Raw genomic sequence first — 17,888 nt, 5'->3', positions numbered from 1 at the left:
CACCCCTCCCCGTCCCCCCTTCCCACATGCAAAGTGAACAGACAAAACCCTGGGGCACAGACCTTGTCGGTTTATGTATAAAGAAGTGGGGCGCTGGACGGTAAGGGCGCAGGGAATGGGGGTGCCTACAGGCCGATGACGTCGTCCAGCTCGAGGTCCGCGTTGGGGAGGCAGCGGGCACTAGGGTGCTGCGCCCCGGGGCCGGGGTCCACGTCGGGCTTGGCGGCGGCGGCGGCGCCCGGGCGTTCCGCGTCCATGACGCCCAGCACTGCGTCCAGCATGGAGGGGCCCAAATCCAGGTGGAAGGACAGCAGCGGGTCGGCGGGCGCTGGCGCGCGGAGGGCGGGCGGCGGGGGCTGCGGCGCGGAGCGCGGGGCCCCCGCGGGCGGCGGCCGGGGCTCAGGGGGCGGCCCGCCGCCGTGGCGGCTCAGGAACGAAGTGTCTCCGAAGGCGTCGCCGCCGCGCCCCACGTGCAGAGTGTGCCGGAAGTCGCCGAGCGGCGCGGAGATGGACAGAGCGCCGCGCTCCGGCCGCTTCTTGGGCTGCGCGGGGCCCAGCTGCTTCAGGACCGGCATCTGCGGGATAGGGACGGGTTAGCACGGCCTCCCCCGGGAGGACGCTACCGAGGCCTTCCGTGTTCCCAGCCCTGGGCCTAGCACGCCGTTCAGAGGATGCTCTCCATAAGTACAGGATGATGGTGGTGGGATTACTCCCATTTTACAAGTGGGGAAACTGAGGCTCCCAGAGGTCCGAGGTCACAGCTGCTTGATTCAAATCTCACACTCAAATATAGGTCTGCCCATATGTTAATTCCACCAAGAACTAACGTTTGAGCTTTTTATAGGTCAGAGAACAAGCAACATCCTTCACCAAGCCTTTTGGACTGCTTCCCAAACTTGACAGAAACTCCAGCTTGAACACAGGGCCATCCACCCTGAAGACAGGGCGGACTCTGTCCTTTAGGTGCAGCAGACACAGTGCCCAGGGCCCGCCACACTTCTAGAGGCCCGCACACATGTTTAAACATTTTAATTTATTATTATTTTTTTGAACCTCTTGTCCTTTATTGAGGCCACTGGTCCGCAGCTCCCGCAGGGCAGGGACACAGGCCCAGGTCTTCCTCTCCAGCCCCGCCTTTGGGGCCTGCAGAGCCCACAAAACCCCGGGGAGCGCAGATGAGACCCTCCCCCTCAACACATGGTGTACAGAAGCCCCTTCCCAGACGGGGCTGCCGTGTTTTATTTTAAAACGTCTGGATTACGTTTGTCTTTATACCAACGCAGTCGTAAAATATAATTATGATATATATACATATATAATTATCTCCATGAAAGCTTTGCCTAGAACACACAAAAGTCATCATGTAGGCTGGCCTGAGCATTGTAATTTGGGAGGTTTAGGGTGGGCCTGGGAAATCTATATACTTGCACAGCATTTTATAATTTGAATTATCTGGTTTTGAAAGAAACATGTAAGTCTTACTTCTTGGAAAACAAGAGTAACAATAATAATCATGCAAATTTTGCTATGTTAAAACATGGCAAGAATGGCATAAATTCCAAACTGGCAGCTCATGAACTGTAAACTAGGTGCCCTATAGCCACATGACTGCATCAGACTCGATGGTAAATAGATATGCCTGCCAACCTTTGCCCATATCCTGGAACTTGGCTGTTTCTATGGAACTTCTGGGAGGGACTTTGATGACCTTGTACTTTTGTTTTAACAGTCACTGTTATTATAATAATAACAATTTAAAAAAAAAAACTTTCCATTTGAATTGAAGCCCCACCCTTTGCCAACTGTATGAATTGGGATAAATTATGTGATCGCTCTCTGTTTGTTTTCCATCTGGAAAATGGATAAAATAACACTACCTTCCTTGCAGGACACATAGAAATACTCAATCAAAGAAAACTATATTTTTAACAGTTCCAGCCAATTGATAGTGTTAGTGTTGGGGAGGGGCATGTGTTCCCAAACAAAACTGTGGAACAAAATTTAGATCAAATCCTACGAAGCAGGCAAAGCAGCCAGCCTTGTCCTTTTAGTGACCAGCACCCTGGGAAAGATCAGTGATAACGTGGAGAAAAATTAAAGCCGAAAGGATTTGAAATAATCATAGATGGATGTGTTCAGAGAGCTGCCCTCTCCCCTACCCAAACACACACACACACACTTTACAGTTACTTCTCTGGAAAAACCAGTCTTGATTTACCACCTCTGTTGTGTTTCTCAAACTTCCCTGACCTCAACCTAGATGAATAAATATATTTTATTGCAATCTGGCACACAGTCACCATTCCTTCCCCACCCAAACCCACACCCCCTACATAAGGGAAACAAACATTTTATGAATTGAGACCTACTCTTATCACATGCTAGGCACTCAGTTTCAATTCTATTTTATAAATGAATGAATGAATGATGCATTTATTCTGCACCATGCAGGATCTTAGTTCCCCGACCAGGGATCGAACCCACACTCCCACACCGCCCCCTGCAATGGAAGCACGGAGTCTTAACCACTGGACTGCCAGAGAACTCCGTATTATTCTTTTTTAATGCTGACCTCTGCTCATTAATGAATCTCAATCCTCAGTTAAAAAAAAAAAAAAAATCCTGTCTCAGAGCTAGCAGCACCCTTTATCCCTGGGCAGTGATTCATAGTTCAAAAGAGCAGAACTCAGAAAGCCAACTGCCCAGACTTGGATCTGACTGTGCCCACTGCTGTGTAACTTTGGGCAAGTTACTTAACCTTTCTGACCTCACTTCCTCATCTCAAAAATGGAATGACGCTCATATAATAATTCAGTCTCTTTGCAAGAATTGGGGAGATGTTGCCCATGGAAAGTCTTAGCACAGTAGCCAGCGCACAGCAAATGCTCAATAAATGCTCAGTGGAGTCCTAGTTTGGATCATTCTCCCCTGTCCCAGAGAAGGAAATAGATGCTCAGAGATGGTACATGACTTGCCCAAGGTCACAAAGCCAGCTCTGTGGGACTCCAGAGCCCAGAGTTACTGCTTCCACTGCCTGCTGCCCCTTGAACTGGCGCCTCCCTGGACGGCTCTCAGCTACTGCCTCTTCTCCCTGCCCACCCCCTACCTTGCCCCTCATCCCATCCTCCTATCACCCTACAAGGTGACATCACTGCCATTTTCCAGCACTTAGCAGCATATTCAGATCTTGGTTTCTGACACCAAACACAACAGGTTTGCCATTGCCTTTCTGTGGGACCCGGAACTAACTTCCTCAGCCTTAAGCCTTAGTTTACTCCTCTGAAAAATGGGAAATCAGAATGCCTGTTTGCAAGCGGTTGTCGTAGAGTATACTCATGATGCTGACATTTTATTTCCCGAGCACTTATTCTGGGCCAGGCAGGGGTCTACGTGCTTCACACAAATGAATGAACTCATTTAATCCTCGGAACAACCCAGTGAGGGGAGACCGTTGTTATTTTGTCCCTTTTACAGATGTGGGTGGCACCTGAGGCACAGAGAGGTGAAGTAACTTGCCCTGGATCACACAGTAGCAAATGTTGGGGGCTGGATTTGGAACCCAGGCAGACGAACTCCGGAGTCAAAGGATGATATGAGATTGCTCACAGCCCCCAAAGGAGAGGGTGTGCAGACCCATGGAAAAAATAACGTTTTGATATCAAGGCCAGGGATTTCCTACACCCTTCACTGTGTTTGTTTGTTTGCTTTGCTTTTTTCTTTTTCCCATTCTAGATAAGAACAATGAGTTCAAAATTGTTTTTGAAAGCTACCACTTCTCCTCGCTAGCTCTGAGACCTCGGGGGCCAGTCACTCCGCTTCTCCAAGCCTCGGTGTCCCCTTGAACAGAAGGCTCTATCTCCCTTGTTGTGTGCTTGATGCAATGAGGTCATACTCGGAAAAAGGCCGTCACAGGGCCAAGCTCCGTACAGAGGGGCTGTTGTGACAATCTTAAAGCAGGCAGAGAGCAGGAGCCAGGATGGGAGCCTGGGACGCGGCGACCGCGCACACTCGGCTAAGCCGCCTTCCTCCCGCCTCCACCCGCCCCCTCTCTTTCCGGGCCGAGGCTCCAGCTGCAGGGGTGGGGGGCACAGCTGGCTCACCTCTGTCCTCTCCGGGCCCCAGCCCCGCCAAGAGGAAATAACAACCCGCTCCAGATCCAGCCCGACTGGTTCTCAGCCCTTTAGGAGAGGCAACAAGGAGGGTGGGACCCAGACGGGGCAGGGGGACCAGCGACTGGGAGCCCCCGACCCCCTCGGGGCTCCAGGGCGCGCTTCCTGAGGCCACGTGGCTGCGGCCCAGGATTTCAGCGGCCGCCGTCCCTTTGGCCGGGTGGCCGGCTCCCCTCCAGACCTGACCGGGGACCCTGGGCCACCACTGCCCCTTACCTCGTGGTCCTCGCTGAACCGGGCAGGCAAACTCTCAGGCTCCGGCTCAAGCTGGGAACCCCCTCTTCTTGGTTCGGAGCCCGCCTCCGCCTCCTAGTCCCAGGCCCGAGCCTCCTTCCTTCTTCCTCCGGGCGGGATCTCACCTGGCAAAGGAAGCGTCATGCGGAACCTGGAGGGGCATCCAGGACCCAGGCGGCCGGGCCCAGAGTGCCACCTCCGTCTCTCTTAGGTTCCAGGAGTCCTGGCTCCTAGCTCTCTTGATCCTTAGCCTCAGGAGTCCAGACCCCCAGCCCCTCCTCCCTCGGACCCAGGGGTCCGGGTCCCCAGCCCCTCCCCCCTCAGACCCAGGGGTCCGGGCCCCCAGCCCCTCCTCCCTCAGACCCAGGGGTCCAGGCCCCCGGCCCCTCCTCCCTCAGACCCAGGGGTCCGGGCCCCCAGCCCCTCCTCCCTCAGACCCAGGAGTCTGAGCCCCAACCCGGGCAGAACCTGGCATGGAGCCCCTTCTTCACCTGCACCGGGATCTGAAGTGTCAGCCCCTCTCGGGGGCCATGGTAGGAGCCCAAAGGGGCGCAGAGTCACCGCGCAGTCCAGCTCAGTCTTGTCTGGGGCGGAGAGGGTTAAGGCGTAGGCCCCTCCCAGCCTTCCTTATCCCCCAAAAGTTTGCCTCTAGGATTTAAAGGACTAGGAAGTAGCGGTGGAAAAGCTGAGGCCCCTCCGGGCTGAGTTGGGGTGGGGGCGGGGGGAGGCTGGCACTGGGTGTGCGTCTGCCCGAGAACACGGCAGACGGGGCGGCCCCCAGCCCGGCCCCTCCCCCTGCCAGCCTGGAATTTCCTGAAACTGGGGAAGTCTGGCTGTGTAGAAGAATAATTTCTTCCAGATTGCAGCTGTTGAGGGAGTATGTGTGGGATTGAAAGAGAGAGAGAGAGAGAAACAGACCAGGTCGGGCAGTGAGACCAGCAGAAGGATGGATGTGAGCTCGGAGGCGCAGCTCTCACCCTGCTTTGGGGAGTTCCCTGGATGAATATCCCTGCCTGGAGCTCCTCGTCCACAGAAGGGTCATTACATCACCGAGGGCCAGTGCCTAGCGGCGACAAGAAGAGTCAGATTTGGGTGTGAGTAAGATCCCTCAGTGGCCAGCGTGCCAGACGGCCCGACCTGGGGGTGGCAGAGGCCCCGGGGAGGAGGCTGGCTCAGCTGTGCGCTGGGGCTGGGATGCTGGAGCTGGAGAGGGAGGGAGTGAGTCTCATAGATAACAGGGAGGTGTGGCTTGACCTGAATCTTGAAGGAGGAGCGGGAGTTCACAGGGCTGGAGACAGGAGGGAGGATATTCAGAGCGGGCCGGGCCGCCGGGTGGAGCGGAGAGCACTAAAGCGCCGGCTGGAGTTCGCTTTGCCCGGAGAGATCGGCTCGAAAGCCATGGGGAGCCCACGCCTTGTCCTTTGTCCTGGGCAGGGTGCTGAGCAGGAAGAACAGGGTCGGATCCTGGTGGTAGACGGTCCTCTCCACGATCCAGGAGGGGGAAGGAATGGAAGAAGGCTGGGACTCACACCCGAGGCAAAACTGAAGGTGGGGGTGGGGGAGTGGTCACCTGAACCTCGGTAACCAAGACAAATGTTTAAATGACAGAGACAAAAAGTGACAACAACCCAGGGACTTCCCTGGCGGTCCAGTGGTTAAGACTCTATGCTTCCACTGCAGGGGGCACAGGTTCGATCCCTGGTCTGGGAACTAAGATCCTGCATGCCACGTGGCGTGGCCACAAAATAAATAAATAAATAAAGGTTTTAATTATTTTCTATTGATGTTAGCTTCACATAACATAAAATGACTCATTTTAAAGTGGTATTTAGGGGACTTCCCTGGTGGCGCAGTGGTTAAGAATCCCCCTGCCAATGCAGGGGACACGGGTTCGAGCCCTGGTCCGGGAAGATCCCACATGCTGCGGAGCATCTAAGTCCGTGCACCACAACTACTGAGCCTGCGCTCTAGAGCCCGCGAGCCACAACTACTGAGCCCGCGTGCCACAACTACTGAAGCCCACGCGCCTAGAGCCCGTGCTCCGCAACAAGAGAAGCCACCGCAACGAGAAGCCCTCGCACCGCAACGAAGAGTGGCCCCTGCTCGCCGCAACTAGAGAAAGCCCGTGCGCAGCAACAAAGACCCAACACAGCCAAAAATGAATAAATTAATTAATAAAAAAATCAATAAAGTGGCATTTAGTACATTGACAACGTCGCGCAACCATCACCCCTATCTAGTTCCAAAACGCTTTCGTCACCCCAACAACAAACACAAACACAAACAAAATAAAAAACTCTTGTACCTGTTAAGCTGTCAGCTGGGGGCTGGTCTGCTCCAAGAGGCTGCCTGCATCCTTCTGGTGTTTTCCCTGAGTCTGTCCTCTGGCAACGGTAAGTTGAGCCCCTCTTATGCTTCAGGTCTCCCTGATTTGCAGGCCTGCCCCATCTCCCTCTTCCCTCCAGCCAGAGAAGGTCCTCTGCTTTTAGGGCTCATGTGATTCGGCTGGGCCCACCTGGAAAATACAGGCGTTATACATATATCACCATCGGTAATGGATATGTATTAATATATTACTTGGTGATCAATCAGTACAAGTTAATACAGAAGTATACATAATTTATGTCAAGGAATTGGAGTTTGCAATGCTAAGGGCTGGTAAGCCTGAATTCCATAAGGCAGACTGGAAACTCTCAGTCAGGCTAGGAGCTGATGCCTCGGTCTTTGTTTCTGGTTTGGTTTGGTTGTTGTTTTGAGCCCCGCCGCGTGGCATGCAGGATCTTAGTTCCCCAACCAGGGATCAAACCCATGCCCCCTGTGTTGGAAAGGCAGAGTCTTAACCACTGGACTGCCAGGGAAGTCCCTGATGCCGTGGTCTTTAAGGCAGAATTTCTTCCCCATTTTGCAGTGAAGGACTTTCAACTGATTGGGTGAGGCCCACCCACATTCTCGAGGGCCATCTCCTTTACCTAGAGTCAGCTGGTTATAGACGTTAGTCACACCTACATAGCGCCTCCCCAGCCATACCTGGGTTAGTGTTTGGTTGGACAACCAGGTACTAGCCTGGCCAAGCGGACAAGTAAAATGAACCAACACGCCAGGATAATATCCCCGTCTTAAGGTTCCTAACTTTAATCTTGTGTGCAAAGTCTCTTTGCTACATGATACAACATATTCATAGGTTTCAGGGATTCATGCCTGGATATCTTTAGAGGTGCGTTCTGTCTACCCCAAGGACCCTCAGAGGGCAGATCCCGGGGGATGGTGGGGTGGCCACCAAGCTGGAGAGCCTGGGAGGAGAAGCAGGCATACAACAGATGCTAGAGACCACGCCCAGAGGAGAGGGAAGCAGGATCAGCTTCACGGGCAAGCGACCTGTGCAGTCACTGGGGTCGCCATGCCCAGAAGGGCCCTCTGCACTTGGTTTAATGATTTGCTCTATCTTCACAGTATTAATCATTTTGAACAAGGGACCCCACATTTTCATTTGCAATGCACCCTGCAAATTAGGTAGCTGGTTCTGGACTGAAGTGCGGGAAGAGCAGGGTTCTGGGATGAAGCAGCTGAGAAGGGTGACACTGAGAGATAAGAAAAGGGGAAGGAACTTGGACCAGGGCCGGGCAGCAGCCAGAGAAAGAGAAGGAGGAGGAGGAGGAGAGAGATGGGTTGCAGAAGCCCTGGGAGGACGCACAGGTCCCCTCTCTGCAGTCTCAGTCTGATTTAAAAAAAAAAAAAAAAAAGATCCACTGGATTTAATAGCAAGCCAGAGGTCACCGGTGGCCAGAGTGAGAACTGCCCATGGGGGCTGGGCGGGCGTAAGCCAGATTGTAGCTGGGGAGGCGAGGGAGGGAGGAGATGAAAAAGTGCAGAGGACTTGGGAGTCCGCGAGCCCGCTGTGAAAAAAAGGAGAGCAAGACAGGATGGATATCTGGAGGGAGAGGTAGGGGTCAGAGAAGGAGTTTTGTTTCTTTGCTTGGTTTGGATACATTCACTGCTATTTTGTTTCTTTTTTGAAAAAGTAATTTTTAGTTACATAAAGGATATCCTCCTTGTAAAGAGAGAGAGGAAAATAACCCTAACTAATAAGGTTTTTTTTTTACATAGACTTTTTTTTTAACATCTTTATTGGAGTATAATTGGTTACAATGGTGTGTTAGTTTCTGCTTTATAACAAAGTGAATCAGCTATACATATACATACATCCCCATATCTCTTCCCTCTTGCATCTCCCTCCCTCCCACCCTCCCTATCCCACCCCTCTAGGTGGTCACAAAGCACCGAGCTGATCTCCCTGTGCTATGCAGCTGCTTCCCAGTAGCTATCTATTTTACATTTGGTAGTGTATATATGTCAGTGCCACTCTCTCACTTTGTCTCAGCTTACCCTATCCCCTCTCCATGTCCTCAAGTCCATTCTCTAGTAGGTCTGTGTCTTTATGCCTGTCCTGCCCCTAGGTTCTTCATGAACTTTTTTTTTTTTTTTTAGATTCCATATAAATATGTTTTAGCATACGGTATTTGTTTTTCTCTTTCTGACTTACTTTTGATGACCTTGTCCAATCCAAGCCCCATGAAACTAGTTTGCAGTATACACCTTCCAACTGGGCTGGGCTCTTACAAACACATACACCAGTGCTTCCGCACCTCGGAGCTACTGGCATTTGGGGCTGGATCATTCTTTGTGGTGGGAGCATCCTGTGCACTGCGGGATGTTCAGCGGTGTCCCAAGGCTCCACCCACTAGATGCCGGTAGCTTCGCCCTCCCCACGATTTAGACGACCAGCATTGCTTCCAAATGGCGCCTGGAGGGGAGATATTGCCCCTGGTTGAGAACAGCTGATCAACGTGGTGCTCTAAGAAAACACATATTAAACACACAAAGGAACTTTTACTGGATGGTTTTGGGCTACCACTTTTTTCCCACTTAGCAGTTTCTTTTGGGACTCATTCATTGCTACTACATACCGATTTAAAAAGGGGTCTTGAGCTTATTTCAGCATTTTGAAGAAAGTATATAACAACAATAATAGCAGCTAACATTTATCAAGGGCTTAGAATTTTTTAGGAGCTGTTCTAAGCTCTTTCCATATGTAACCTTAATCTTTGCAATAACTCTATGGGCGAGAGGAGGTTGGTATTATTATTCCCATTTTACAGATGGATAAACTGAGGCACAGAGAGGGTTTTTTGGTTTGTTTGTCTCTTAATTTTTAGGTAACTTAGCTAATGCAGCCCTAAAGTTGCGCAGGTAGGATTTGAACTCAGGCAGGCTGACCCTGACTCAGAAGGAGAGATGGAAGATACAGGAGACGTAGGGTCTATAAAGGACAGGACCCCCAGGAGCAGGGAAGAAAAGGATCTGTCCAACAGAACTTTCTGGAATGATGGGACTGTCCAGTACAGTAGTCACATGTGGCTGTTGGGCACTTGAGATGTAGCTAGTGGGGCTGAGAAAGTGAAATTTTAATTGTATTTAATTTTCATTGATTCTACATGGAAATAGCCACTGGGGGCCAGTGGTCCAGGTATTGGGTAGCCCATGTCTAGAGCACTTGAGGAGGGTTTAGCCCAGGGCAGCGGGGGCTGCCTCTTGAAGGAGCAGGAGGCAGGATAGAGGGGTGACTGCAGCCTGGGTCAGTGTACAGGTGGGGCGGTGCTTCTGGGGCTCTACCCCACTGGCCTGGATCTGGGTGAGGCAGAGGCAGGGGTGGAGGAGGTGAGGCGTTCAGCTGTGCTGGGAAGGGAGGGGAAGCTGGTTCAGATCTGAGCCCCAGACGAACTGCAGGACAAGTCTACTGAACACTTGCTGTGTGCGGGCTCTGTTCGAAGCACTCCTTCTTATTATCTCATTTAGTCCTCATATCAACCTATGAGGCAGGTGCTGTTATTATGTCCATTGAGCAGATGAGGAAACTGAGTCAGCAGGGCAGGGCCTCTACCAAAGGCCACGGAGAGCAGAGACCATAAGCAGGGTGACCTATGCGTGAGTTGTGGGAAGTTCCCCAGCTGCTCAGCAGTGTGGTCAGAGAATGCTGAGCGGGGAATGACCCAGGGTTCGGGTTTCCCCATCAGGAAGTATTTCCAACAACCCAAAGGACTTTGAAAGAGCCTCATCTAGATGCAGCGGGAGAGAGTAGGAAGCCAGAGAGGGTAGGGACAGACGGGGTGAGAGAGAGAGCGAGGGAGGGAGGGAGACAGAGAGACAGAGACAGAGACAGATGACTTCCCTGGCGGTTCAGTGGTTAAGACTCCATGCTTCCACTCCAGGGGGCGAGGGTTCGATCCTTGGTCAGGGAACTGAGATCCTGCAAGTCATGCAGTGCGGCCAAAAAAAAAAAAAGAAGAAGAAGAGCTGGAGACGGGATCTGTGCCAACAGAGGGAGCCCTGGGACTGCAGCCAGTCTGGTCTGAGCTCTGTCTCTGGAGCTCCCTCCTCCTTCCAGCTGAGCTGGCTCCCAATGCATTCCCCCCCACACACACCCCCTAACACACACACAGCTTGGAAGGAGTTTTATTTTTTTCCTTGGTTTGGATACATTCGCTGCTATTTTTGTTTCTTCTTTTGTAAAGTAATTTTTAGTTACATAAATGATACCTGAATACATCCTCCTTGTAAAGAGAGAAAGGAATGATTTTTTCTTTTTTCTTTTTTTTTGGTCACACCTCACGGCTTGTGGGATCTTCATCTCCGACCAGTGAGAGCACTGAGTCCTAACCACTGGACCTCCAGGGAATTCCCCCCCCCCTTGTAAAGAGAGAAAGGAAAATAACCCTAACTAATAAGGTTTTAATGACCTCATCCCATCCAAGCCCCATGAAATTAGTTTGCAGTATACACCTTCCAATTGGGCTGGGCTCTTATAAACACAGAGACCAGGGTTTCTGCACCTCGGAGCTGTTGGCGTTTGGGGCTGGATCATTCCTTGTGGTGGGAGGGTTGGGGGCCATCCCGTGTGCTGAGGGATGTTCAGCAGCGTCCCAAGGCCCCACCAACTAGATGCCAGTAGCTCCCCCTCCCCACGGTCTGGACAACCAACAATGTTTCCAAATGACCATCTGCAGTTCCCTCCCCCTCTGGTTACAACCCCAGCAGGAAAAGTTCCTGGAATCCTTTGCAGGTTCTGTGAAGGAAAGGAGTAGCCTGGCACAACTGGCAAAGTTGAGGAAATAGGGAAGGGCCAAGAGATAACTGCTGCAAACTCCTGGCCAAAGTACCACAAGCCTCGGTCTTCCACCTGAGGGTGGGTCGGGGATTCCTAAGGTCCTTCCTGCCCTGCTGCTAAACGTGGGCAGGCGGGAATGCGGCCAAAGCCCGTGCACTGGTGTCAGACAGCCTTGGCTTGGAGCTCTTGCCTGTGTGACCCAGGCAAATCACTTTTCAACCTGTAGCTTTAGTTTCTTCATCTGTGTCAGAGGTCCAAGGACCCTCACAGAAATCCTAACAATAATTCATAAAAGCAGCTATCGTTACCAAACCCAAGCGGTTTGCCAGGCTGTGTCTAGGCACATGATGGTGACGGTAATAGTTATAACAGCTCACATCCTTGAATGAGTGCTAAATGCCAGGCACTCTACTCCACACATCTCGTGTATGAACTATTTAGTTTCTCACCAAAACCCCACAAAGCAGGTCCTGGCATTATCCTCATTTGATAGATGACAAAGTAGAGGCCATCGGGTGACTTTCCCTAAGTCACAAAGTTAATAAAAGGCAGAGCTATGATCAGATCTCAGGATGCCTGGCTCAAGATCCTGTGCTCTTAGCCAAACTGCTTGCTTCCTGTGAGAAGCAGAATAGAATAATCTCTGATCACCTGCTTCCTTTGAAGCAGACACCATTATCATTGCCGTTTTCCAGAAAAGCAAAGTGAGCCTCAGAGAGGCAGAATGACATTCCCAGGGACACAGCGCTAGCAAGCGGCAGATCTAGGTTTCGAAACCGGTTTGGTGTGAGCCCAATCCATTATCTTTTGGTCATACCCAGTACCTGGTATCCTGAACCCGGTCTGGTAAAAGATAGTTCTGAGGTGGATGGGGGAAAACGAACATTATATGACACGCTGGTCTGCTCCAGTGCCTGTGATGCTGAGTGTGGGGCCAACATCCTGGGCTTCTGAGCTTTATCCCTATTCTGGATGCACGGATTGTGAAGGGAGTTTGAATCATTGCCAACTACAGCCATCCCCCATATTTTTCCAATTTACCCTCATGCTCTGACTGAATATGTCTTATCTGAATCCTGCATGGAGTCTACACAAGAGGACCAAAGATGGAGCTCAGCTGATGCCTACTTGACAACTGAGATATCGGAAAATGGGGGAGGCTGTGTTGCCTTCATAGACTCTGACCATGGTGCTGAAACTAGACAACAGTCAAATCCCCATCAGCACTGTGGACAGCAGCCGCAGAACCTACCTTCCTGGGGTTGGGTCCTGATGGTGAAATAGGGAGGGTGTCCAGATACAGGTCCGGGGGTGCTGGGGCCACGCAGAGAAGGAGCCAGAATTGTTCAGGAGGCAGGGAAGCTCAATATGCAGATGAGGATCAGACTGACCACAGAATGCTGTCATCAGGAGAAGACAATTTCTTTCCTACTCTACACTGGGGGAAGTAGAGAGGCAGCAAAATGGACGCACCCTAGACTTGGCTTGGTCATAAGGTTGTCTTTTATGGATATGCTATGGGTGTATAGTATGAGTGCAGTAAGAATGCACTCATGAAATGTCAGGGCTGTGCTGCCTGCTTTACAAACATCATTACTTTTTTCCTATTGCAGTAAGGTTCACGTAACATAAAAGTGACCATTAACCATTTGAAAGTGTACAATTCAGTGGCATTTGGTGCGTTCACAATCTTGTGCGACCATCACTGTTAACTGGCTCCAAGACACTTTCATCACCCCAATAGGAAACCCTGTACCCATCACCCAGGGTTTGTCATAGAAACAAGACCAGTAGGATGCATGTGAATATATATATATATATCATACTCCACACACAAATACACAGACACACACACAGATTGTATGGAATATCCTCACACGAATGTGGAGGCTGGCAAGTCCAAAATCTGAAGGGTGGGCTGCAGGCTGGAGACCTAGGAGAGCTGATGCTGAGGTTCAAGTCCAAAGGCAGTCTGCTGGCAGAATCCCTTCTCGCTCAGGAGAGGTCATTCTTTTGTTCAATTCAGGCCATCAGCTGATTGCATGAGGCCCACCCACATTATGGAGGACAATTTGCTTTACTCAAAATCCAATGATTTAGGGGCTTCCCTGGTGGCGCAGTGGTTAAGAATCTGCCTGCTAATGCAAGGGACGCGGGTTCAAGCCCTGGTCCAGGAAGATCCCACATGCCACGGAGCCACTAAGCCCGTGCACCACAACTACTGAGCCTGCGCTCTAGCGCCCGTGAGCCACACCTACTGAGCCCACGAGCCACAACTACTGAAGCCCGCTCACCTAGAGCCCATGCTCCGCAACAAGAGAAGCCACTGCAATGAGAAGCCCGTGCACCGCAACGAAGAGGAGCCCCCGCTCGCCGCAACTAGAGAAAGCCGGCGCGAAGCAACGAAGACCCAGCGCAGTCAAAAATAAATAAATAAAATAAATTAATTTTTAAAAATTCTTTTAAATCCAGTGATTTAAATGTTAATATCATCCAAAAACACCCTTGCAGAAACATCCAGAATGTCTGACCACATAACTGATCATGGCCCAGCCGAGGTGACACACAAAATTAAACCTCACAAATCCACCCCTTGTCAACTTGACATCTATATGCATCTCCTTAAACCACACTTAACCTCCAGATAAAGACAATAACAACAATGAATGAGTGAATGAGTGACCTCTGCCAGCCCCCTGCCTCTATGGGGGATTTTGCTGAATGTGAGGCCAACTTCCTGTTTCAGGGCTACAAACCCGCTCTGCCCCCTGCCCGCAGGCTAGTTGAGACAGATGGGGTTTCCAGAGCCTCAGTAACAAGGAAATGGGAATACACTGAGACGAAGGTAAAAATACAGAGAAAACCCAGGCATGATTTCTGCACAGGGAACTTACACTGGACACAGGGATCCTCACCTGCTGGGGAATGTGGGACCAGAGCTGTGCTCCAGCTCCTCCAAACACACACACACACACACACACACACACACACACACACTTCCGCTGCCCCTCTGCAGACTGCGTCCCTCACCCCACACAATCCCACCTGCCCTTCAGACCCAGCCCAGATGATTCCTACCGACTCCAGCCTCCTGCTTTCCTTGTCCCAGGGATGGCCCGGTCATTCCCATCCTATGCCACCCTCCCAGTTCTCTCTGTCCCTCTAGAGTGGCCGTGAGCAGGGAGGGAGCCGCCCCCTGCAGCAGACATGCCCGGGGGCCCAGCCTGCTCTGACACCTCCCACGTCATCCTGAGCAAGATGTGACCAAGTCTCAGGGTCCTTAAGTCAAGTGGGGAAAATAACTCTGCAGTGATGGGAATTTACATGCTCATAGAATGGACGTGGGGAGGTCTTTTGGGAAGGATGATGAAAATGGTCTAAAATTTGATTGTGGTGACTTGCACAACTAAGTTTGTCAAAAAAAGAAAAATTGAACTGAGTCACTAAAAGGAGTGAATTGCATTGTGTGGTGGTTTCCTCATAACATACCCTGAGGTCCTGCTCTCATCCCTCCTAGGGACCCTGCCCAGACACTCTATCTGGGGGCAGGGTTCTGTGATCTCCTGAGGGCAGCTGACCTTCGTGTGCCGGGGCCCTGATAGGGTTAAGAGATTCCACTTGGAGAACAAGGACAATAGAAATGGCTTCAAGAATGAGGATAACATGTCTCAACTTGGTCCACACCAGACAGAGGCCAGATTCCGCATCACCGCTGTGCGTGGAGACACTGCCCAGCATTATCAGTGCCTCTATCGGACAGGTAGTCACTGGTCTGAGCCCAGGGATGCCCTGGAGCCGGTGGTGACAGGTGAGGAGCTCTCTGCTCTGCCCTCAGGTTTGCCCCAGGTCCCTGGACCCTGTCCCCAGCTGTGTCCTCCATCCATAGGCTCCCCTGCCCCCTCCTGACCCCCAAGCCCTCTGGCTCCCTCTTCCCTCTGCACACACGTCTGCCTTCACACCTGGCTCAGGTCCCTGGAGCCTGGTCTCACCTGGACACCACGATGACCTGGGCACTCAGCCTCAGCATCAGGGTGGGCACAGAGCTGGCCCTGCTGGGCTGGCGGGGAGTGGGCTTCCAGAGATGGGGTGGGGACAGACCCCTTCAAGGGAACCTGTGTCTTTTCCCTCAGGATGGTGTGGACTGTCCTTTCCACTGGGTGAGAATCTGTGGGGCCTTGGGTCATGTTTCCCCTGTGTTGTGATCCACTCCTCACTGGGCAAGTCACATGGTCCAGGTGGGCTCCTGACCAGGGCTGGACAGTGCTTTGGGGCACCTTTGCGATGAGGCCATCCCTGTCCCTGTGGGTGGTCAGCCCCGAGATGTCCTGGAGTCAGCGCCCATTCAGGACACTCTGACCCCCTCCACACCCTCCTGGGGCCTCAGAGCAGACATTCCACATGGATTCTGGGCAGTAAAGCAGGGCGCAGCTGCAGGAGGTGCAGAGGGCGGGACGCCCCAGCAGAACGGAGCAAGGGCACTCTCCCTGGTCTCCTGGTCCCGGCCCCACTTTCTCAGGAGTCTCAGGGTGTTGTCTGGGATTGAGTGATGGCCAGATGTGGCCTGCTGTCGGATGCTCAGGGTGGAGAGGGGCCGGGGGACAGACCCTCGGCAGCCCCCACACAGCATCAGTCCCCCTCCTGCCCTGATCACAGGACCCGTGGAGACTTCAGCTCCGCCCACACTCAGCCCTACTCCTCAGCTGGTGAGTAGCAGACCTCAGCCTGGAGGGGTTTCTGGGGGGGTCTGTGCTGGGGATCAGGGCCTGGCCCTCTCCTGGGTTTGGATCAGGGAGTGGTTAGACCACAGGAAGGGGCTGGCCCGCACAGGGCACTGGGGTGTCTCTGATATGCATAAGGTCCCTGATAACAACACCCACGGGACTGAGAGAACCCTACCCCAGGCACCTGATGGCAGTAATGCCACGACAGGCCAACGTGGGAGGCACTTCCCAGACCTTCTGAGAGCCACCACCCCTTTTATTAATAATATGCAGGAACGAAGTTAAAGCTTCTCGTCCAAAGGCACAGGGCTCTGAAGGGGAGGAACCAGCCCAGAGCAGCCAGACCCCAGACCGCGGGGTTTGGCCGCAGCTCCGCACCGCCGCCTTGTGGGCAGCGTCCGCTGCCGGCCCCGCTCAGCGCTGAGAGAGGGACGGAGGGACTGAGAGCTCATCCTCCACACCTGGACACTAGGAGAGAGAAGGGACCCCTGATGGTTATGTCTGAACAGCCTAGAAGGGAGGGCACTCTTGCAAAAGCCTGCAGTGGACATTTGGAGGGTTTCCCTGTGGAATCATCCCTTTCTGAAGTCATCCAGTCAATTCTCCTGCAGGCAAGAGCTGGAGTCCTGAGACCCCCCCAATCAACTTCTAGGAGATTCATTCACCATGTGGCCCCTCCCACAATCAACTAGCTCCTTGGAGAGAACGTGTAGCACTTGTTTCCAGAGACCTAGCTGTGGTCCCTTGGCTGTTTCCAAGGACCCAGCTATGGTCCTACAGTCGCCCAGCTGATTCCAGACATGTCCTGTGAATCTTCCCCTGTCCCCAGAGATCCGTTTTAATTGTCTTCTCAGCTGACTGTACAAACCTTCCTAGAGTTCATTTTTTGACCTTGAATCTGGGCTACACTTATGCAGCTGATAGCTAAGACCATGTTTTCTGGATCATGCTTCACCTTGTTCATCAATAAATGTCCTCACAGGCCCAACTGCGCCTGCCCTGCGTGTGGCGCTGGGGCACACAGGTTCAAGGTCCCAGTCTCTGCCTCCACAGTCACTCAAGACTTAGTGAGAGAAACAAGGCAAGATGAAAGGGTATCAGTGTTCTCTGATCCAAGTGTGTGTCTCACGGGTGAGTGAGGGAGATGTCTGAGGGGACTCGTGTCTGGGTGAAGGCACAGAGCTGCCCTGCCTGCATACAGCACCAATCCCCCCAAATGCACATGGCCATGAATGCACAAACGCACACATATGTACACACACTGTAAAACGTATACAGGCATGCACAACTCATGAATGCTCGCATACACACACAGACACACATGCACACACCCACATGTACGGACACGTGTGGAGTGGGCGAGGGAGTTGATGAGACCACGACTGCACGGGAAGGTCCCTCAGGCTTTAGGTCCACCCAGAGGAATATGCAGGTCCCCATTTCCCACCCCTACTTCAGTTCATCCCCACTGGATGCCATGCATTCTCCAAACACAAGAGGACCCATCAGCTGTAGGACGTTGTCCTTGATCTGACCTTCACCCCGTCACCTGGCTAATGCCCTTCAGGTTTGGGATTGGAGGCTGTTCATCCCAATAAGCTT

General features: G+C 52.3%; 1 protein-coding gene across 1 annotated transcript; it reads right to left on the bottom strand.

Annotated features, from left to right (window-relative positions):
* Window positions 1-55: 55 nt before the first annotated feature.
* On the bottom strand, window positions 56-4,547 carry CDC42EP5 (CDC42 effector protein 5). The gene is given in 2 exon segments (XM_061173940.1): window positions 56-575; window positions 4,386-4,547. Coding segments are annotated over 2 exon segments (612 nt in total). The 3' UTR covers window positions 56-125.
* Window positions 4,548-17,888: the final 13,341 nt, after the last annotated feature.

The sequence above is a fragment of the Eubalaena glacialis genome, chromosome 18, assembly GCF_028564815.1.
Source record: "Eubalaena glacialis isolate mEubGla1 chromosome 18, mEubGla1.1.hap2.+ XY, whole genome shotgun sequence".
Lineage (NCBI taxonomy): Eukaryota > Metazoa > Chordata > Mammalia > Artiodactyla > Balaenidae > Eubalaena > Eubalaena glacialis.
The sequence above is the reverse complement of the archived record's forward strand: the minus strand, read 5'-3'. Positions and strand labels throughout refer to the sequence as shown.